The sequence below is a fragment of the Phoenix dactylifera genome, unplaced genomic scaffold (genome assembly GCF_009389715.1).
Source record: "Phoenix dactylifera cultivar Barhee BC4 unplaced genomic scaffold, palm_55x_up_171113_PBpolish2nd_filt_p 001344F, whole genome shotgun sequence".
Taxonomy (NCBI): Eukaryota; Viridiplantae; Streptophyta; class Magnoliopsida; order Arecales; family Arecaceae; genus Phoenix; species Phoenix dactylifera.
In genome coordinates, this window is record NW_024068672.1 from 14999 (window position 1) to 37466 (window position 22468).

The 22468-nt window shown below is 37.9% G+C and overlaps 2 protein-coding genes across 2 annotated transcripts; both read right to left on the minus strand.

Moving 5' to 3' along the window:
• Positions 1–10238: 10238 nt before the first annotated feature.
• Positions 10239–13978, minus strand: LOC103713874 (galactan beta-1,4-galactosyltransferase GALS1-like). The gene is made up of 2 exons (XM_008800922.4): positions 12573–13978; positions 10239–11534 (listed from the first exon to the last, which is right to left on the minus strand). Exons 1-2 carry the CDS (start codon positions 13742–13744, stop codon positions 11195–11197), a joined length of 1512 nt encoding a protein of 503 aa, XP_008799144.2. The 5' UTR covers positions 13745–13978; the 3' UTR covers positions 10239–11194.
• A 2944-nt stretch (positions 13979–16922) lies between these two features.
• LOC103713893 (putative F-box/LRR-repeat protein At5g54820) lies at positions 16923–19027 on the minus strand. Its single transcript, XM_017844448.2, has 3 exons — positions 18014–19027; positions 17311–17499; positions 16923–17228 (listed from the first exon to the last, which is right to left on the minus strand). The coding sequence occupies exons 1-3, from the start codon at positions 19025–19027 to the stop codon at positions 16923–16925; spliced, it is 1509 nt and encodes a 502-aa protein (XP_017699937.2).
• Positions 19028–22468: the final 3441 nt, after the last annotated feature.

A 22468-nucleotide genomic window follows, 5' to 3' on the forward strand; every position in this document is an offset into this window, starting at 1 on the left:
TAATCGGCGAATCCTCGGCGATTTTCTCAGATTTAGTGCTTCCCTGAACTGTATCATCTCATGATATACTACGGACATGCTACCTTTGGTTGTCTTTTGATTTTCCTTTTCCTTTTTCAAGTAAATAATTTAATCTTGGAATTTTGTTGGGAGATGGTTTAATTGATGTTACTTGGTACTTGTGGTAATTGGCTAGGGTTTTGTTATTCTACAAGGCAAGAGAGAAGGGAGATTACTTGATCAGATCATTATACTTGTGGACTAGGATTTGTGTGAAATTGATATTAGTTGACTTTCTAGTTAAATACCAATAAAATTCATCATGAATTTTAAAATATATGTTCATGAAGCATTTAGCTAAAAGTATATTCATGAGATCAGTTAATTAGAATATCATTATGCATAAGTTTTGTCATTTGCTCATTCAAAGTTACATGTTAAGTTGATTGTGCGATGCATTATCTCTCTTATACTATCATATTTTTGCGTAAAGATAATTTCTAGAAGATTACTCCTGACTTTTTTAACTTACCAATATCTGAACCTTAACATAGCTACAATTTTTTCATTAGTTTCCTCTAACCTATAAGATAGACAACTGTTCCCAAGAAATTGATATATATGCTTTTATAATGCAATTCACAGACCATTTTTGTTTTAATACCCTAGATTTTTTCGGAGAAATGTGCTACTTACCTAAGAGTGTGGCCCCACAGTTCAAACCACTTTTAATGTTTGAAAAGAACAAACTTTGCCTTTTCCATGAAATTTATATCAAAATAATTAAAAGCACTTAGTTGGACAAAAAATAACTAAAGTTATACTTCATATGATTAGTTCAGCAAGAAAAAGGAATATTGCCATTATTGAATGTGATTGCGCCTAATTCTAAGGAAATGTTATCTGTATTTATTCTAAAAAATATTGATGGGAATCTAGGACAATAAGTATTGGGCATAACAAAATAATTTTTGGTGAAGAATCATGATTGTGTATATTCTTAACCTTTCATGGGGTTGGGATACCTAGCATCATAAAACTGCTAATTAATTTGAACAGAAAATAAAATAAGATACTCTCAAAGAGTTAAGCTTGAATTGATATGATGAATTTGGAGTCTGAAGTTGAGTGATCTATTTTTTTTTTACATAAATTAAATGATCATCAATAAGGATTGGATTAAGTAGTATTAGTATATGGATGCTAAAGTACATTCTCAATACAGTTAAGAGTATATCCTCATGGCTACCCAAAACAAAGGATTGAAGACTTTTCTTTTTTAAGGAAAGGCTTGAAGACTATCATATGAGGGAAGAAAAGAAAAGAAAAGAAAAGAAAGGAAAATACTAGCCTATGTTCGCTTAGCTAGCATAGAAGAAATGTTAACTCTAATTCGAGTGCAAAGAGGATGAGGATGCTGAGGATAATCATATTATCTAAACATAAAAAATACTAAATAATGCGCTCATTACCTCATGGCTGCAAATTTCATTGTTGAAAGGGGCCATGCCTTGACCAGTTTTATGATAGTTGATCTTTTGTTCTCTTAGTTCAGCTAATGATGCATATTTTTTTCAGGAGTTTTAAACATAAAATGAGTCTACCTTTCATGCCTCTATTGCTTAGGTGCGAGAAAACTATCTTTCTGCAAGCAAATCTCTTGAGTGATACCTGATTGGCCATTAACATATTTAAATTAAGGTACCCGAACTTTGAAATGCTCCTCAAGGACGACTTCCCCTACTACCGAATATAGTACATCATTCAAATTATGTCAAACATAATAGTTTTATAAGACAATAAAGAAAGTAACTTCTTTTTTATTTAACTAAGTTGACTTCTTGAGATTTTGGTACCATTGAGAATATATATGATGAGAATAATTTGCGTATTAAAATAAACAGTGAAAGGAAGATGGTCTCTAAGAAAATTGATAGATCAACCAACCAAAACTCAAGGAGGGTTAGCTTGATTCTTCTTTAGTACACCAGAAAACAAACATTAATGCTAATGTCTTTTAAAATAAATTTGATCCATAATTTAAGTGCCAAGATGAGTATTATTTTTTTATGAACATTGGAAATGTAACCATCACTTCTATAAAAACATAGATATAGGGAATTTTATTATATTTCTCTCCTTTTCTAGTACTCTTATTCTTTTGGAGGTCTCCTGCATGCTGAACATATAAATCAAAACATGGCCAAGGAGCCACACTTGCATCTTCCTCAACCCCCTCTGCTAGTGTTGCATCTGGAGATTTTAATTTCTCTAATATGAATAGGCCAATAGTAGTTTGTGACTTGCTAGCAAATTAATTATATGCAAATTATACCCACGGATTTATTTGGAAATGACTTGTCTAGATTAGAGAAATTAAATTTTGAGAAGGATATTAAAACCTGACCATGATTTTGAAGGATCTAAGAAAAAATTTTAAAAGTAATTAATATAGGTACATATTTTTGCCAATAAATATACAACCTCCATTTTGAGAAAATGTGACTAGACTAAAGAAAGCTAGCTCCACCAAATTATTTGGAGAAAAAGAAAAAAGTTATCATCCATAAATAGTATTAGAAATATATTTCTCAAGAAATGTATTATTAGAAATACATTAGCCTCTCCATACTTGTTTGATGACCTCATAAGAAATACTCTTGTAATCTCCAACTAGAATGCAATAACTTGATGTGTTCAAGCATTTGTAAAATTGATTAACATGGCTATGTAGAAAGGTTGCAACTCTTGCTTTAAATTGGTCCAACAATTCAAACTTTATTTCCATAGTAAAACCAAGTGTGATGCATGATACACTATGGATTTAGGCTATCCCGCATTATTAACAAAATCTCAAAGTCCACCTCATATCACAAATTGGCAATCTTTGCTAAGCATCATCAATATTTCATACTCAAAAGCAATATTAAACTGAAATAGAGTTATAATGGCCAGACTTCAAGTTGGAATTGAAAACTATGACTTGCGTGAGTAGTGGAAGCTTCTGGTGACATTCGTCCTCCACAAAATCTACAATGTCGACCAAATAGATTGGAGAATCAAAGCAGAAAACTTCCTCAGAAATATCTAGACTAGATTTTTTTTTTTTAAAAAAAAAGAAAACACTCATCTATGCAATAGATTACACTGCAATCCAATCCTTTTGCGGCTCATCTATCATGTTCATACCACGCCTGCCAAAACCTCACATCATCGGCAACTCGACGAGTTGGAAATAAATCGGCAAAAGGCCTGGGAGTCCACTTGACGAGGAAACGGCGTTAGAGCACGGGACCGTCGGACATAACGGAAGGAGTCGGCAGCCGTGACGTCCATGTCGCCGCTTTTTTTGTGTGGCGGCGACGACTTCGTGGCCGGCTACATCATCCACGGGGCCTCTCCGCCTCTCATGTGTGGCCCTCGCACGTATGGAAGCCCACAGGTGATGGAGGTACGTGTCGAAGGGAATACCCGCGTTTACCCCACCGCGGTCGGACCAATCTGGATGGGGCGGTGGGCTTTTCTTTTTCTTTTTTTTTTTTTTAGCGCTAAAATGGACGATTCATCCATATCTGATACGGATATATCCAAAAAAAATTAAAAGACAACACATCATAGAGAGCTCTTGGCAACTACCTCTTTCCAACCCACAGAGCCTCCTCTAAATGGTCTGCAACGAAGGAGGCCACTCAATCCACAACCCAATTTGCCTCTCTGAAGACATGCTTGGCTAGGAATGCCACCCCATTGTCTACCATAGCCTGAATGTCTTGAAGTAGAGAATGGAACCCTCCCATGCTACCGAACTCTGCAAAGATTCAGTTGATCGCCGTAGATGAATCACTCTTAAGGATGACTGTTCTACAGTTTTAGCCCGCAACACATGCCAAGCATAGTCCAGCCCTGCCCATGCTGCCTTCAGCTCAATCTTCGGAGCGGGGTGTTTGACCCAACATCTTTGCCTCTATGGTGCAACTTGAGCGGGTCTAATCCAAAAGAAATGAGTAGCTTGGGTCGAGTTGAACTAATGGCTAGGTATTTCAGCTGTGCTTGGATTGGAATTCTGGTTGGATTTCTTTTTTGGGGCACATTTTAATTTTTTTTGTTTTTTTATTGAAGTTATACACATTATTTCTCCAATTGGGTTCAAGTTGGTCCTTAACCAAGGATGTTAACAAGATAGGTTTAGCAGAGCTTATGTAAGGTTTTGTATAGGCTTGACTCATATTGAAGAAGAATTATGTGATGTGAGCTTATGAGTCAACTTGTTGAGATTTTTATATTTACCCTCATGTAACTTGTCCAAGTTGTATCCCTAGTTTTTTTTTTTTTTTTTATGATTGAAAATCTTTGTATCCCTAGTTTTAAAGGCAAGACAAAAAAATACTGCTAAATAACCAATCAGTAATGGAAAGTTTCCTTAATATCCAAGCTCAAGTAGGCACTAATATTTCTTCATCACATTTTGTAGATAGAAACAGGTATCCATTCAAAAAGTAGATGGAAATAGCTTTCCAACCTGCAACCTATTTCATTGAAAAGAACATAAGAGATTTTTTCAGTAGATTTTGTGGGGGAATTTGCTATGTATGGAAACATTTCGAAGCCTGATTAAGGGCAGAGTTCTTTTCTAACTTACATACTTTAGGAGATTCTTGGATGTTCCAAAATAAACCAACCATCATTTATATTTACCACCTTGCTGGATGAAGTTAGATATACATGGAAGGAAAGATGAGATGCTATCAAGAACTTGTTAGCAAAATGTGTGGTCATCCTTCCATGCTTTTCTTCCTCATCCACCCCAACAATCACAAGGACAACTCCATTTGGCAATGATGGAGCACCTAAATTCTCTCAATCAAGTCATTCTCTGTGTATCTAAATGATGGAGGGATGATTTGTCCTCTTGCATTTGTATCGTAAAAATCGATTGTTCCAAAAACATAACAATCTTTATGTTGCTGAACTTAAAAGATCAAAGTTCGCACGGGAGAGATACTAAACTAAAGCAGATGGAGACAAGCTTTCGACTGTTCCCTTAGTTCAGTCAACCTCAAAATAATTAATCACCTACTCATCTCGTGTCCATTCTCTTTCCACTGATCGCATGTCCATTCTCTTGCAATTATGGAGCACAATGGGGATGGCCTATGTCCTCTCCTTTCACAGCAATCTCACTCTAAGAAAACTTTAGAATGAGTGGAGGAATCAACCAGAAATAAAGCTTTGCTCCCTCATTTTCTGGTCAACTTTTTTGACAAATAATAAAGTAAGGAAGCCCCTTTCCCCCAATTTTATTAAAGAGAATGTTTTCCACCAAGCTTACCTCACTTGTGTAACTTGTCTTTGTTTATTCCTCTTCCTCCTACTCCCTTAAGCCTCCTCCAAAAATCTATTTGCAGAATCCTGTGCATCTTCTAAAATAATTTGCCTGTGATTGGTATAGAGTAGCAAGGAGTTGGCACGAAAAACCTCTAAAGGCACTTGTCTCAATATTTGAACTGCAGCAAGGTCTTCCAATTAGTGCACTCGATACAAGGTCCGGGGGGGCATGGGATCATTTTCCTTATTCAATTGCCAATTCATGGTCACCCCACTTATGTGGGGAAAAAAAAATAAAAAAAATATTATTATAACTTGCTTACCAGGATATGATACTTTGAGGATATCCTTCCACCCAACTCTTCTTTAGAGAAGTTTCAAAAAGAAGCGTCTTTGAAACTTATAAAAACAAAATAAAAATATGAAATAATATAAATTTTTGAATAACTAGAATTTATGAATTATATATTATAAAATTCTAACATATATATATTTTAATAAACTGTACTATTATATAATACTTAGAGTTGATAAAGCAAGGTACGTGTCTTTTTTTTGTTGTTGCTGTAGTTGTTGTTGTTTTTTAAACTCTTTATTTTTTCGCACATAGATTATTTTAGCAACAAGGTTTAGGGTTTATCGAAAATATTATAAAGCAAAGCAGGCCAGTATGTCACATATTACATATCTTAGTATCTTTTTAAAATATTTTTTATTTTCAAGGTAAGACATATGTTATTAGTTTTTGAAAATGTATGAAGGAAGATAAAACAAGAGATATTTTCTTTTAATGGCTGGACTTTTACTTATGTGACTTATATATACATATATATATCTCAGCAATCCAGAAAGATTTGCCTGGCCGGAATAGACAATAAAGAAGCCAAATATTTTGTCATCACGATTTGACTATTGTACTTCCATGGTTCCACTAGAAATGTATTAGTGGACCAAGGGTCACAATCTTCAACAATCAAAGGGCATTAGACAAGGATAGGATGCTTTTTAGGATATATGAACATATATGAGGATGGGAAAATTTTATGCAGTAGGCATTCTGGATAATGATGAGCCATGGCATTCCAACATGTGGGCCTTGTGGCCAAACCTCTCAAACATTAACTATGTTGTGTTCAGGATTAAGTAGAATCGACTTTATATTATCTTCAAGTTGTTTATTCTAGCTATTTTAGCAGGTATTATTTATTAAAAAAGAAGATTCGAGAAGATAAAGTAGATTCTTTAACAAATAAATTTTATAAATTCCATGAAATTTACCCAATTTGTCAAATAAAAAAATTAAATTTATATCTCGAAATTAGCCAAGTAGAATGTGTCTAATTGGAATGGATTAGCCCGACCATCAAACAATCGTCTGAATACCTTGTAATACTTAGAGATGGTAGGTGTCTCATGTCAAAATTTTCTCCCCTAGTTGTGAATTTAAAGAAGCATGAGCTATAATACCCTATATAACATTCATGGTGAAGGTGAAAAGGTATAAATATATCAAGTATGCTACTATATGGTTTGCATACTAGTTTTTCTTATTAATTAGCAATGAAATTGAAACATTCCAAAACAAGGCAGGAATTGTAGCAAAAGTACTTCAAATGTATAGAGATTGTTAGATTCCTCTGGTCGGAGTTTGACAGCAGAAAAAGCCTTGATTTAAATACTCTACTGCTTGTCGCCGACAAGGAAAATAAATAAAGTATTTAAATGACAATTACTGAACTATTTCATTTTATATACATTATGGACCCACCAAGGAGGAAAGCAATACGTAATGGTCCAATTTTAGGCCCAAATATTATATGGGCTGGCTCTGTTGGCCCATCCATTCAAGTACCTCACACAGTTGGATATTAAATTGGGCTTGGAAGTATCATGGACCGCGCTTGTTGGGGCCATTTAAGCCCAGCAGGAATTCTCATACAAGAGGCAATTGGTAGGCTTTTCAATGTAGCAGAGTTTTATCAGTTTGGCCGAGGATTCAGAACTAGGAATTATCAAAGATCCAGTGATACATACAACCAGTTGATTAATTTCATTGCAAATGAAAGAAGATCAATCATTGTTTTGGGCTATATTTTTTTTTTTTTTTTTAATACATCGGCGATTCACACACAACGGATGTAAGGGAAGCCCATAAAGTCAGAAAAAAGCAGAAAGTGCAAAAAAAAGGGATAGAGTCGTGTCTCTCTCATATAACAACTCCGAAATGATGGACCGCATAAGAAGTCACCCAGTCCGCAGCATAATTGGCCCATATTCTTTAGCAGATATGGAAAGAAAGGAATGAGGAAATTTTTTCGAAATCATGTCGTAGCACCAGAGGAGATTAGCTTGATTTAGTATGTATGCAGAATATAGAAGATGTTCAAGTGGTTTCAAACTAAAAGGATCTTGCATCTGAGGCTGCCACTTACCGCAAGAGATTATCCCCCAGATTATATCGAAGTGAATTTTGATTGGTCGGTTCAATCCGGCCCTGCCGAGGTGGGATTTGTTATCCATAATCACATTTGACTAGTTTTATATGCTTCATTCATTCCACTTTATTATAAACTCTGTTCCAATGGCTGCATGGTATGGGCTCAAATTATTTTGAAGGAAGATTTGAAGCCAGTAGTAACTTGGATTGATAGCAAGGATTTTTCGCAACATCCTCAGGCTTCTTTATTCTACCACATCTGAATTCTTATGCATTCATGTTCTTCAGCCACCTATGTTGGCTTTCTTCATCAACCCTTTGATACATCTGTAGTGAGATCTTCTCACAGCCCTGTTGCTACCACAAAAAAAAGGCTAAAAAAAGCCCTTTAGTACATCTCTTGTCGCCTCTCTAAGCAAGAGATGGAGAGTTCGATTTTGGGTGGCCTCAGACTCCTCTTTGGACCCCCCATTTAATTAATTGCCTCGGTTCTGCAAGCATTTGGTTGGCCTACTTAGGGATCTAGAATGAGGTGGGTATAGATTAGGAGGTGGAGATTAACCTCATTTCTTTTGCTAAAATAAGAACAACAACGCAATCCCAATAAGATGCGGAGTGTGAACTGGCAACTTACTTCGACCAAGATTTGGAGTTCGTCAACGTGTCGGACAAACCCGGTTATGCTAAATTTAACATGGTTTTTTTTTTAAAAAAAAAAAAACTTTCTTCAGTCACACCCTATTATTAGGCGAGTGTGAAATACTAGGTCGGCTATTTCAACCAAAATTAGGAGTTGGTAACGAGTCAGGCATCAACACGGTTATGCTAAATTTCTAAAGAAAAAAAAGAACACGGCAAACTCGAGCACTCTTGTCAACAAACTTGACTCGAGCTTCTCTGTCTCTTTCTCTAATTAATGACTACAGCTGAATCATGTCCATGTGAAAAATGTATTGGATTTGTAGATCCACTTGAGTCCAATTGCTTCTTTTTCTGGGGGCAGATCAACTAGCTTCCACGTCCTTTTTTTTTTTCAATGGCTTGCATTTCTTCTTTGAACCCATTCTTAAAAGCAAAGTCCGACACATTTTCTGTTTTCAGAACTTTCAAAGCTTTTGTGGAAAAGGAGAGTGGATGCTTTATTAAAACTCTACGTATTGATCGAGGGGGTGAATTCACTTCCAAAGAATTCACTATTTTTTGCAGAAGAAAAATGGCAGGTTTTCAATTTGATGTGAAATTCGCTTTTCTTAATGAAAAATTGGAATAGGAGGTATATGTAGAACAGCCTCAGATTTGAAGTAAAAGGCCTAGAAGAAAAAGTTAAAAATTGGAGAAAGCTTTGTATGGACTGAAACAGGCTCCGAGGGCTTGGTATAGTAGAATTAATAACTATTTTCTCCAACACAGTTTTAAAAAAAGTTGATGCAAGGTTCGTTGATTCGAAACCGAATTCCATACCGATAGGATTTTTATGACATACTGAATATCGGTACCTTAAGTTGATGCCTTAGCATCATTACTGTATGACCAGGTGCTTCTTTTTGTTTTCAATGAAAAATTAGACATAAAATGTCTTATAAACCCATTTTCCATTAAGGAAATAAATTCATAAAAGCAAGTTTAAGCCTCTCTCTCCATCTATTCTACCCTTTGAATTGGTGACTCAAGGATCAAAAAGGAAAGAAACTTCAAGGCCATTCTGCTTTATTATTATTATTATTATTTTGCATACAATTTGCAGAGTAACCCTGAAATTGAATTTTTCAGATACATTTCGAATTCTTTTTATTTTCCATGAAACATGAAGCAGCATCTATTACCACTCAAGTGCACAATTCATAAATCCCCCAAGACCCATGATATGAGTTTTTTGGTACCAGAAAAGAAATTATATCAAAAAGAACTGGACTTCCACCACACCAGAGTCAATCAAGGCAGGATGAAGCAAGGCCATTCATTTCTTCCACCCTCCAGCTGGAATAATGTGGCAAGGTGAAGCCAGACCGGCATCTAGATATCAAACCCATTCAAAGAATAGCTGGCGTCAAACAAAATAAGATCATCAAAGCAAAGAACCACAGGCATAAAAGTCCAATTCAATATCTGATATCACCCATACGAGATAACCACAAAGTCCGCCAAGATTCCCACCATTAGAAGCATCACGGCAATAAGGTGGAACCTTCACTGAACGAGGCTTTAGATGCGTAATGGTCACTGCCTCTCATTCTCTGGGGACACCTTACTGCCTAATCTTGATCGTACGTCATTACAAATTGTATTCTTTTAACAAGCAAAGAAGGCTGAAGCCAAATAGAAGCAGAACAGGACCACTAACACAACTTACAGACTTACAGACCTAAATGTCAGCACTAACCATGCATTACTCTAATTTTCCTTTGAGAAGAATGTCATTATGCTTGTTAAAGATATGATATAATATAGACATTACATATGATGCTTGTGTTATGACTATAGAAGGCACAGGTACATGCCATGGATTAATTGATGATATTAAGCAGCAGCATCTACAAGCTACATGGAATAGTGCAACAATAAATTATAACATGAACATGGTGGAGAGAGCCTAGACTTCCTCACTAAGAGATGGTTGCCCTACACCTAACAAGCTAATACAAATTAGGACAAAGTGAGCAATATGTAGCACTGGCAATGGCTGGAGAGGAGTTCATGGAGCCCCACACCAGTTTTAAACATCTTCCATCTATATCTCTAGCCAGTACAAGGCTAACAAGTTAATTCTCTTGACAAAGAGCTCCTTCAACCACACATCTTGAGGAATATATATATTAAAAGCCATGGATGGGCATTCTAATAGCAACAGACACAGGTCACTCTCACCAAAGGTAACCCACAATCCATTCCTAACCATTATGGAGCCCATTATGTTCGCATGACACCAACCTGGGAGAGGAAAAAATGTATTAGAAATCATAGAGTCTCTTTTGAGAAAACTTTATTAGAGAAAGGTCTCCCCAAATCATTCACCAGTCCGAATCGGTCAAAAGAATCACCTTTTAATTTTGAACATAAAGTCTTTCATTAATCTAACACGGTGTAGGGAGAATATAATTGAGCCTAGAAAAGATTATGTATAAGATTAAAGCGGGAAAGAGGAAAAGAGAATGGAACCTCTAAAGAGAACATATCATGAGAGGGAAATGAAATCTCCACAGACCTAAGGAGTATGAGAAAAACTGCATCTTTACACATAAATCTGGGGTCCTCCAGCATTCCTTTTCCTTCCCCATCCTTCACGCCCTTTCCCCCCAGTATTCTTTGCAAGATCCTCCACCGGAACACCAGGAAAAAGGAAGCTCAGACTCAGGAGAAGATTCAGTACCCTAGGGCACCCCCAAAGAATGATGAAACATATAGCCAAATGGCATCGGAGATCGCTATATATGTTCAGATAGATCCAATTGCTTCCTTCTCAAACTGCTTGACAACTTCAGCCATACGCTTCATATTATCATCGTAGACGTATGGGATCTTCTCAAACCATGTTACTTTGCCTTTGGCTGGCATAGGCATGAATTCATGGCATGGCTCTCCCAACACATTGATGGAACTGTGGTAGTGGTAGTATCTGATCATGTCCTTTGTGTTGTGGGTGGTCTTCCCGATGACATTCTCCGACATGTGAACGCCAGTCGCAAATGCATTCCTTGCTTGAATGGCATATTTACGGTCTCGCCTCACTCTGGTGATTGAATTGCGAAAGACCAGCTTCTCGAACCCCCATTCCCTGGATATCCACAGATAAGAAAGCTTTCAAAATCCAAATGGGACAAGGAACCACCTCCTCCTTTCTTAGCAACAATATATTCTATCTGATGCAGCATGATACAAAACAAACATTGATCCAGCTACTTTTGTATCAACTAATGATAAAAAGATAAATATGGTGCATATGCATGATACATGAATATTTCTAAAGAATGAATACTACCATAACATACAGAGAGCAAAAGATATAGCTAGGAGGAGCATTCATCAATACCACGGAGATCACAGCAAGGCTCTTATTCATAAATACAAATGCAGTCTTAAATAGTATACCTAATGAAATCACCTACGTTAACTTCACAATGGAAACAAATTGAACAAGAAGAAGACAAATGCCCATAGATTTGCAGCACTACTTCTCCCTAATTATTCGTAACCCGAACATAGAATAAGAATAAATCAACTAACCCCTACGCTATGAATTTTGGTAACAGAGGTTCATTTTTTAAATATTCATGGAACTAATTATACAAATAAAACCAGCAGAAGGAAATCAATACAAACGAAAAAACTACCAAGAGTACATCCTAACATTACATGAATATAGTTGATTTAACATTGGAGAAGTTTTTGAGCTTACAAATAATTCAGATCATCAAAGAAAAACGGAAAATAAAAAGTTCTCTCCCTGATGGGTACCTCAAATTTCCAAAAATCCTTCTTCAATGCTTCACAAAACAAAACAAAATTCAGATACAAGAAAAATAAGAGTAACCTATAAGACAGTTTCCTCTTCTTGTTCTTCTTTTGTGTGCAAAACTTTTAAAGGTTTTTCTTTCTTGAGAAAAAAGGGGAACAACAAAAATCTTAGATAGTCCTTGAATTCACGAAATTCATAAACCCCCTCAATAAACTCTTTAGATTTTGTTGCATTATCAATGTCATTAAAATGCAAAACACTTCAAATCTCAAACTAAAAATGCTATTCCCCTGTTTCTAAGGGGGAAAAAAATCAAATGTTAAAAATCTCAATTTTCCAGCAGTGTAGAGAGCTCACTTGGAGTAGTCCTTATTAAGATCCAGCACACACAGCTTACTCGACATGGGATTCTGCACGATGGTGAATTGAGTATACTGCGAGAGCTTGTCGAGCACCGACGCCAGCGTCCGCCCCTCCGGCAGGTACAAGTACTCGTCGACATCGAAGAAGAAGGTCCAATTGGCAGCGTGCCGATACCGGTGCAAGCAATCATTCACCACCAAGAATTGGTTGTAGTAGTAGCCATCGTACTCTGCTTGCGCCCGGATGTCCTGCACCGTCAATCGCCCAGCTTTCACCCATGGTTCGAGCACTGCCTTCACCTCCGGCCCTGCACCCCCGGCGTCGTGGAAGACAAAATGGGAATTGGGACCAAAGAAGTAAGCATGGTAGGCCATCCATTCTCTCATCCTGCTAGCACTCAAATTGCCATACAAGGGGGAGCCACAGTAGAGATACTCATACTGGAACGGTGGCTGGTAATGGGAATGGTTGTAGGAGCCTGGAGCTTCCTCCAAAGCTACGAACTTTTCATAGCGGCGAGAGGTGGCGGAGTAGTAGGCGTGGAGGAGAAGCTTGCCGCCGGCGTTGTCGGCGTTGGGGTTGGAGGGGAAGGTGCAGTTGACGACGACGACGGTGTAGACGCGGCCGTAGCCCCAGTCGGGGAGCATCTTGTAGGCCTTGGCGCGGACGGTGGTGACGGAGGGGTTGTTGGAGACCCACTCGCATTTGAACCAGGGGGTGCCGAAGACGTGGGTGGGCTTGGAGGCGAGGCCGACGACGGCGAAGGTGGCGGGGCCGCCGCGATAGGCGCCCATCTGGACGAACAGCGCGGCGGCGCTGCCGTAGGCCCGGAAAGCTCTCTTGTTTGGGTCGGGAGGAGGAACGAAAACGGGAGATTTTGGGGTTGCAGGGGTGGAATTGGAAACAGGGGAAACAGGGGAGGGGGAGAGCGAGGAGGAAAGCTCGGATTTTGAGAGTGGGGAAGCGGAGTTGGGGAGAGGGCAAGAGGAGAGGCGAGAGCAGAAGAGGGATTCGTAGGGTTGGAGCTGCCACATGGCTATGAGAAGGGCGAGGCCTATGAGGGGCGCTATGAATACCTTCATATCAAAACAGGCGAGCGGGAGGTGCGGGAAAGCTCCTCCATTTCCTCCTCCACTCACTCCGTCTTTCCTCGGTTCCGGCTTCATTTCTTCTTCTTCCTCCAAACCGTTGTCTCAGGTAAGAGGAGAAAAGTAATCTGTTTCTGGGTATTTGTTGGTGAGAGAGAGGAAGAGAGAAAGAGAGATATATGTGATCTAATTCTGTCTAATTCTGGATTCGTTGCGAAGTATATAAACCATCGATATCTTTCGTGACCTCCTCTGTTCTTCTGAACCTGATGGCCTGTTAAAGCTCCCTGCTTGGCCAAAGTTCGCATTTTTTTTCTCTCAAAAGTCCGTATCATTGCAAATCAACTGTGTCTTTGTTGAAATTAGGACGGAAAAATTCGCAGCCGGAGTTGGACTCGGATGTCATGTCCCCAGTACAAACCCCCAAAGCTTGACAGCTGGCATCCACTCAACCTCCTACATTTCGATGATTGGTGCTTTCTGTGGAAGCCATAATACAATATTTGCTCATACATCCTCTTAGTTTCATATTTTTTTTTTCTTATAATAAAATTATTTATTATTTAAATAAGACATAGACGGTAAACCATGATCGATCAACTTCCGTCTTCATGATCGGCCTTGCCAACGGTCTTGATTTTTTTTTTCTTTTTTGCATCCAAATTTAATGAATTGACGACAAAATTCTGTCCGTTGAAACGACCGTTAAAGCTGTCCGAAACGAAAGTGAAATGGGAACGGAAAGTTCGGCGGAGCGGAACTTCCCACGGAGGGTGGCAATATTGGAATAAGCGAAAGAATCGAGTCCGAAAGATGAAGCATCATGTCCGTGAGATCGAGCATATCCGGTGCTTCAACTAGGGGTGACAAAATATGACCCGACCCGCCAATCCGACCCGTGTTCGACCCGCCATAAACAGGTTTGGGTTTGGCCTAAACAGATTCGGGTGGTAAACAGGTCGACCCGTTTAACCTGTTTATTAATTGGGTCGGATACGGGTTTTAGATGTCTGACCCGTTTAAACCGTTTAACCCGTTTAACTGTTGGGCAGGTTAAACAGGTCTAAACAGGTTAAACGGGTTAAACAGGTTAAACGAGCTAAATAGGTCTAAACAGGTTAAACGGGTCTAAATAGGTCTAAACAGATCGGGTTGGGCAGGTTAAACAGGTTGGGTTGGACAGATTAAACAGGTCTAAACAGGTTAAACGGGTCAGGTTGGGCAAACAGGTTAAACAGGTCGGGTCGGGTTGGGTAAACAGGTTACTTGTTTATTAAACAGGTTAAACGGGTCGGGTCGGGTTACCTGTTTAATAAACAGGTCAGGTTCAGGTTTGTAATTCCTGACCCGTTTAATAAACAGGTCGGGTTCAGATTTATAGTTTTCTGACCCGACCTGTATTTGACCCGATCTGTTTATGCCTGACCCGACTCGATTGCCACCCCTAGCTTCAACGCTGAAAAATATTCAAATAGATAGAAAAAAAAGGGACACGGTGTACTTTTTTTTGGGGGGAAATTTAAATGCTTGAAGCGATTTTTTTTTTCGCTAGAAACTCCCAATGAGTCTTCAGGTTTTTAATACCATCCTTGGTTTATCAATCATATATTATTTAGTTTATGTAAACTTTTTTAATATAATATTTTTTTCTTAAAAAAAAAGGAACCGACGACCCCACCTGAAAGTTTTTATTAAGCTAATGAAATAAGAACTTTTTTGAAATGAGTAATTATAGAATCTTTATTTCTCGTTAGAAAAATAAGACATTGTACCATCAAAAATAAAGTTTGCTGACTAGTTTAGATCATTTTCAAATTTTAATTTTATGTAGTTTTTTCCTAGTTACAATCTAACACAATATGGATCGTGTATCCTAATCATTGGTGGATGAATTTAGAGATGATATAAGTCCAGTTTTGATCGAGCTCGTGTAAAGATCAACTTTAAGTTTGAATTGTGAATTTATGTTTTCTTTGTGTGTCCGAATTTTTATTTGATTTTTTGCATTTTTTAGAGCTTAATTTGATCCAAACAAACTTTTCCGGTAACAAGGTTGTCAAAATGATTGATAGTCTTGAGAGGATCTCAACGGATATTTTAAGACCCTGATATTACTGGAGAAATCAGTTCTTTTGTGACTGTAACTAAAAGCTCTGCTTCCGGGAACATTCTCTAATCCTTCCCTCCTTTGAGTAATTATGTAAATAGCTTTTTCTTCAATAATAAAATTTGGATGGCTTTTGCCCCCCTTACCTTACCCTTAGGAGAAAAAAAAATCCTTTTATTCCCTTGTCGATATGTAAGTTATGGCTTTTGGGTGGACGCATTAAGGCTGTAGTAACGGCCACCAACTGAGGGGTAGGTGAAGTTCTGCGTCATGGATCCAAATGAACAAAGCCAGCTAAGATTGGTACCATTCGGGTCAAGTAATGCCACAAGCCAGGTAACTTGAAAGGCATGAGGAGATCATTTGAACATCTGTAGGAGACATACCTTCCCTTTTGTATTCTTTACTTTCTTTTGATTTGGTAAGATATACTCACGTTAGAGCTATATGAATTGCCATTTAAAAAAAAAAAAAGGTACAAAGAGCTTGAAGCAAGCGAGCTTTGGCGCTCTTACTATCATCTGTCATTCCATGGATGTTTAGCAACTAAAAGAACAGAGACTTTAAGTCACTAACAAGAATTACTAGCATGAGTAGCTTATGTCCTTTGTAGGAGATTTCAAATGAGAAGGTTATTAACTTTAGGGTTGCCCTCTCAAGTTGGAGTTTCCAAAAAAACAAAATCCAGGAAACGTAGTTGGGTTGTAGTATATTGTATTTCAGTATTTGGCTTTTGAGCTCTACAGATATGGTTGGAATGTGATTGACAGCCAGTTGTCTCCCGGATGAAGGGCGAGGTATCTACTAGATTTCATCCTTAAATCCATGCCATGCTTCTTGCTCTAATATAGTGGAAAGTACACCATATTTTTCAGAAAGGTAATCAGGTTGGAGATATCCCTGTAGGCTTTGAATTGGTTGGGCATTGCTTTGCAGGCTTTCTTTCTAGTGATTGCTCCATGGGTACTAGATCTTTCATATTATACTACCCTTTTAACATTCTTGTTTCAGAATAGCATTTCTCAATTCCCAAACTAGGCAAGTTTATAATAACTATAGTATGTTAGATACACTATTGCATACAACGATGATCAGACGGAACAATTATTATGAAGCCTTTTACATTTCAGAGTTCCACGTAAGACACTCTCAACGTATCGCTATCTGAACTATTGGTGAAGCTTTCTCACAGTGTTGCAGTTGTTTAGCAGCAGATATACAGCTCCCCTGCAAGTTCTCCCAATCCGGCATATCACTTGTAATGGTAATAGATAACTCTTCCAATCTTGCCGATTTCTTCAGCAGATATTTAAGGAAGTGTACTTCATTTTTATGCCCTCTGAAGTTCAGGATATTGACCTTCTTCAGATACATATCAAGGCATGTGATGGGTGAGGTCTGTGCTTCCCAAAACCTTTCGGCATCAAATGGAGTATTAAAATTATATTCTTCATCCTGCAATAGGCCAAGAAAAAAAAAATAAAGAGAGGAAATGATGATACGTTTAATTCAAAACCGAACAATTGAAAACACTCACGCTGAGGATTCTAGGTGCAAGTTGTGTCTGATAGCCCATGTTAATTGTTAAAGTTTCCAACTTTGGGTAACTTGCTAGTAGAAATATGATTCCTGCTGACTCATCTTTGTGTAATGTTGCCTTCATTAGTATCAGATGTCGTAGTTGTATTATGATTGTTGGCAAGTAAAGATTTTCAGAACCAATTACCTTCACATATGATAGAAATCAGGTTAATAAATTATTTAAGAACATCGTGTGATTGTCTTAAAGGTAGAAAACATCGGCAAAGGCAGAAAGACTATCCAATATTATAAGGTATTTTTATCAAAAACAAGAATATATATGACATAGGAAGTTGCATCAAAACAAAATTTAAAACACAGAAAATAAGGAGGAGGAGGAGGAGGTTTTTTAAAAAACAGATGAAAGTTATCATCATCTTATCAACAAAATCACTATAGATTATATTTTGTCAGCCAACAATAGTAATTTTACTTGTAAACACAACCGTAAATCTAATAAAAACCAAGACAACAATGAGTAAGACAAATGATGGTACGTAGATCAGTATCATTTAACATAGTGATAAGTAATGGCATGACAAAAAGAAACAACAAAAAATACCAGGGGGATACAGCTAAAAGTTATCATATATAGAAAAATCACCTAAACACTAGAATTACAATGACTCGAAACAAAACTCGTTGATCAAAGGACATACCCGGGTTAGGTAACTGCATACTGTGAGTACTCTTGCATTCTGTAGGCATATGAGAATTTCCGAGATTAATCCGCCATGATGACCGAGTTCAAATTGCTGACTAAAATCAAGTTCTGCCTCCTCAATTGTATAGTAGTCCTTGATGACAATGGGCACCGCGATTCCAGAGTACCTAAAATATTGGAGACCTGGCATAACAATGTTGGCTTCCATCAATGGAATACATTCTTCGATCGTTACTCTCTTGATTCGATGCCTAAAATCATTAATATTGATATTGGTCAGATGGCCCAACATCTTAAGTTTAAGATCCTCTAGATGCCAACAATTTGCTACAAGGACCTGAAGCGATTCTCGATCGAATTCAACCCTTTCAATAGATAACTTCCTCAGTGCACTAAACTTGCCAAACAAAGCAGGCTGAAATTTGCATCCTGACAGCCTTAGCGTATGAAGGGAATCACGCAACATATAGACATCTGGTGGTAATTCAGCATAGCTTTTGAAGCACTCGGGGTACCTCCCGTCATGGTCAGGGATAGAGAAATCGATATGGAGCTCTTCGACATCCCTAGTGGTGGCCATTCTAATCCACTCCATGACATCGTTTATGTACTCCGAAGGGTTCGAGAAGCAAAGATGGAGGCGAGCGACCTTTAGCTCTTGGTAGTTCTGTTGGAGCCATCGAGCATGGGAGATGAAAGCATCCCTCCCGCTTCTCTTCAAGTTATTTGCTTCTATATGGCGTCCATAGAGGTTGAGCATGCGCATCGCGTTGTTGTTCACGAAGTGTTTCTCGTCGAGCTCGATATATGGAGAGCAAAGGAGGGAGTCGCAAGGGCTCGTTACCGAGCTGAATGATTTGGCCGATTCGGTGGAAGGGCTGGACAGGGGACTGGAGGGTTCAGACTGCATGAATGAGTTCACCTCCATGAATGAGTCTGCCTCCAAGCTGCTACCGAAGACAGAACTCAAAGACTCCGTCTTGTTAGTGATGGAAGCCTCTGACTCCATGACGGTGGGTGGCGAGCGTCGAATACTCTTAAGCCAAGGCTTCTCTCTTCTTCTCTCTCCACTCCTTGGTAATTTGATGGAGGCAGGAGAGTAAGAGCCAGAAAAATAGAGACGCCCGCCATGGAAGTCTAGATTTAAATTTATAGTGGTCATGACCGTTGGGAAAACGGACGAGGACAGTCCGGGTTTGGTGTTAAGCGCCGCGTGTCCAACGGCGTTTGGAAACGATGTTACCGTTCACGGAAAAGAGAGAGAGGTCTCGGAACGACGCGAGAGGGAGCCGCGTCGGACGCAGAAGGCTCTCTCGATTTGGTTTCTTTGGGCTGGTGGTTAGGCCTCTATATGGGCCCTTTGAGAGACACTGTACCCATGGACGGATGGGCCCTTCATAGTAGGCCAGCCCATTTTCTTTTTGCTGCCATGACTACCAGTTTGGCTTGTTAGGATGTCTCAAGTTAGGGTACCCTACCCTGACCCCAGCAGCTCTCTACCCTCGTTTCCTTCCATTATAATTTGAAGTTAGAACCAAGTTTGCTGTATCGGCAGATACTAATATATACCAACGGTACCATATTGTAATACTTGGTACGCCGAATCTGTCTTCAACCAGAGTATAATAAAATAGTATATGTATAGAATTCGGTACCGAGACGGTAAATCTTTGTTAGGATAGTTTCATCTTATATTACTGGAAGGGTTCTTGGAAATATATTTCTAAGTTAAAATAAGGGATAATTTCATGATAAGAAAGTCTCCATATTTAATTTGGGTTGTGGTGCGTTTGTGGGAATATGATGGAGAAAAGGTGTTGAAAATTGCACTTGATAATAAGAAATAAATTCACTACTAGCCAAATACCCACATAACTTTGATTGAACATTGATTATTAATGTAAATAAAAACCAGTAATCCTATGTAAGCATTCGAATTGTCGGTTGGATGGTGATCTAAATAGAGATACTATCGGAGTTCTTATCTACCTTTTGCAGTTTAATATGGAAAATGAATCTTATTGAATGGCATAAAAATTAAAGCAAATAAAAATAAATTTATATTGGTGGTTGCCTACCAAGTTAGCAAGATGCAAACCCTAAGACTACGGGACCATAATCAAACATTGGACTTGCCTTGAGACATCACATAGTCTTGTATTCTTCGCTACGAATAGAGAAAACTTGGAAAAATGTGCTGCTAAGCTGCATAGGTCCGTCAGAAAGAATATTTTTTCTTTTTCATTTCAAGGAAAGTTTCTTAAGAATTTCTAACAATTCCGTCCAGCCAAATAGACGTTCCTCTATCACCGAGGTGCAAAGGAATTTCAGATGACTTTGAAACATCCGGATCTGAGTTTATACAAAGGAAAGGTCGTCAGTCAAATGGACCACTCGGAACAACTACAGAGTTTACAGATTGTATTTATGAGCTTTTCAGATTTAATTCTCGTTATTTTTGCATATCTACCCCTTAAAAATCTATTCATTTGTATTATTATTCATAATAAAGAAGCTAAAAGTGTACGGATACCATTCTAAATGGTAAGTTAACTTGTTCGTTGAGTTTTTTATCTTTTGATATGCAATGTATTAAGATTTTTGACAATGACTTTTAGAATTTTCTACCAATGTTATATTAAAACTCTCCATTATCTGATGGATAAACAAGCGGTTAAGCACGCTTTAGAATCTATATATGAGCTAAAGTTTGTGACGAATATCCATTCCAAGAGTCTTCTCCAATTTGTCTGATTTTTGGACCATGCAGGTGACAGATGACTAGTCCTATAGACATTGGCCAGGAGATATGACTGACATATATATATATATTAATGACTGGGTGGACCATCATCTTCTTTGGTATGCTGCATATAACTTGAACCTTTACTCCTGGGTAAGACCTGGGTCTTTCCCTCTCATCTCGACGGATGGTACATGAACCTATCGCTTGCAGACAAAACACCCATCACCTCAAAGGAAGGAAAACTAGGGCGAACAAGGAGAGGGAGGAGAACGTATAAAATGGAACCTGGCATCTGACCTGAACTGAGAAAGTTCTTGGTTCTGCACCGAGCCAACATGTGTACGGATTGACCATCTTTTCCATTCATAATCCTATCTTTTACCATGTTCAGAGAAACTCCGTTTAGACAAGTAGGGATATAAAAAAAAGACGCCAACCTAACCCTAAAGGAAGAGTAAGACTGCAAGAGATACTTTACGAGTAACAAAATTCTTATAAGCACCGACCATATCCCAGTGGGCCCGAACGATAAGAACTTGTTGGGTTTGTGGAGAAAAAAATATGGTCAACAAAAAAATAAAAAAATATTTTTTATTTGATTAGAGTTTTCAAAGAAGAGCGACGTAAAAGCAGCATTTTCATAGGAATAAGATTTCTATATTTCATGAAAAAAAAAATCATGAAAGGTATAGAAAAACTACGTTTCTACTAATTGAGAATTAAGATTTTTGTTTAAGTAAAATCTTTCTCTTTATTAAGGGAATCAAAGGAAGAAGGACAAAATCCTCAATCTTTTCCTAGACCAGCTGCAAGAGTAGTAGCTTCTCAGCAGTCAAGGCAAAATTCATACATCAACTACCATAGTCGCTACACCTCATAGTGATGTCATTTGACAAATAAAGAGGACCAAGAAGAAACACTTTTCTATCCGCGAGAGTATAATAAGTATTTCATACAACTTTTTCAGAAAATAGATGCTCAATCAAATATAAGTCATTTTAAGATGTGCCACTTTTTCATGATCAACTAAACATACTAAAATAATTTTTTCAGATATCATATTTCCAAAAATTATCTTCTCAGAAAAAATATTCTAGTAAAAAAAAATAGTTTCACAAACCAAATGAGTCCTAACTTTGGCCATTAGATTACTTTCTAGTTACGTGGGATTTAATGCATAGTAAAGTCTTTAATAATATCTAAAATGTAGCCTACGACCAAGTTTCAATATACTATGCCATGTCACATTGGCCATGTATGATCTTAGAAGTTTCAATACGCGTGTTGAGAGTCAAGTTATTAGCGTATGTCCAATAGTTACGGTGACAAGTGCAAGTTGCAGAAGATTCATCGTCCAGCAAGCAGGGTGACTCTTACCCATTATGAAACACCTTCTCTTTTTTTTCCTTTTTTCTTTTTTTTGCTTATGTAATTTGTGCAGGTGAAAGAAAAATTTGTATTTGTATTAAACGTATAAAAAATCATTGTTTGTATTGAAAGTGTCACTAGAAAGGGCCTTGCATGCGTGTAATTAATGGGTGGTCATTTTTGCTAATTATCCTCCTAATGATATGGTCTCTAAACTAGAAGATATTCTAAACACATGATCAACGTGGTCAACTTGGGCAGCCGGCAAAAGTAGGAAGGTTATATAAACATAGAAATCATATACATATGGTACGTAGCTGTCGCATTTCTCGAGCT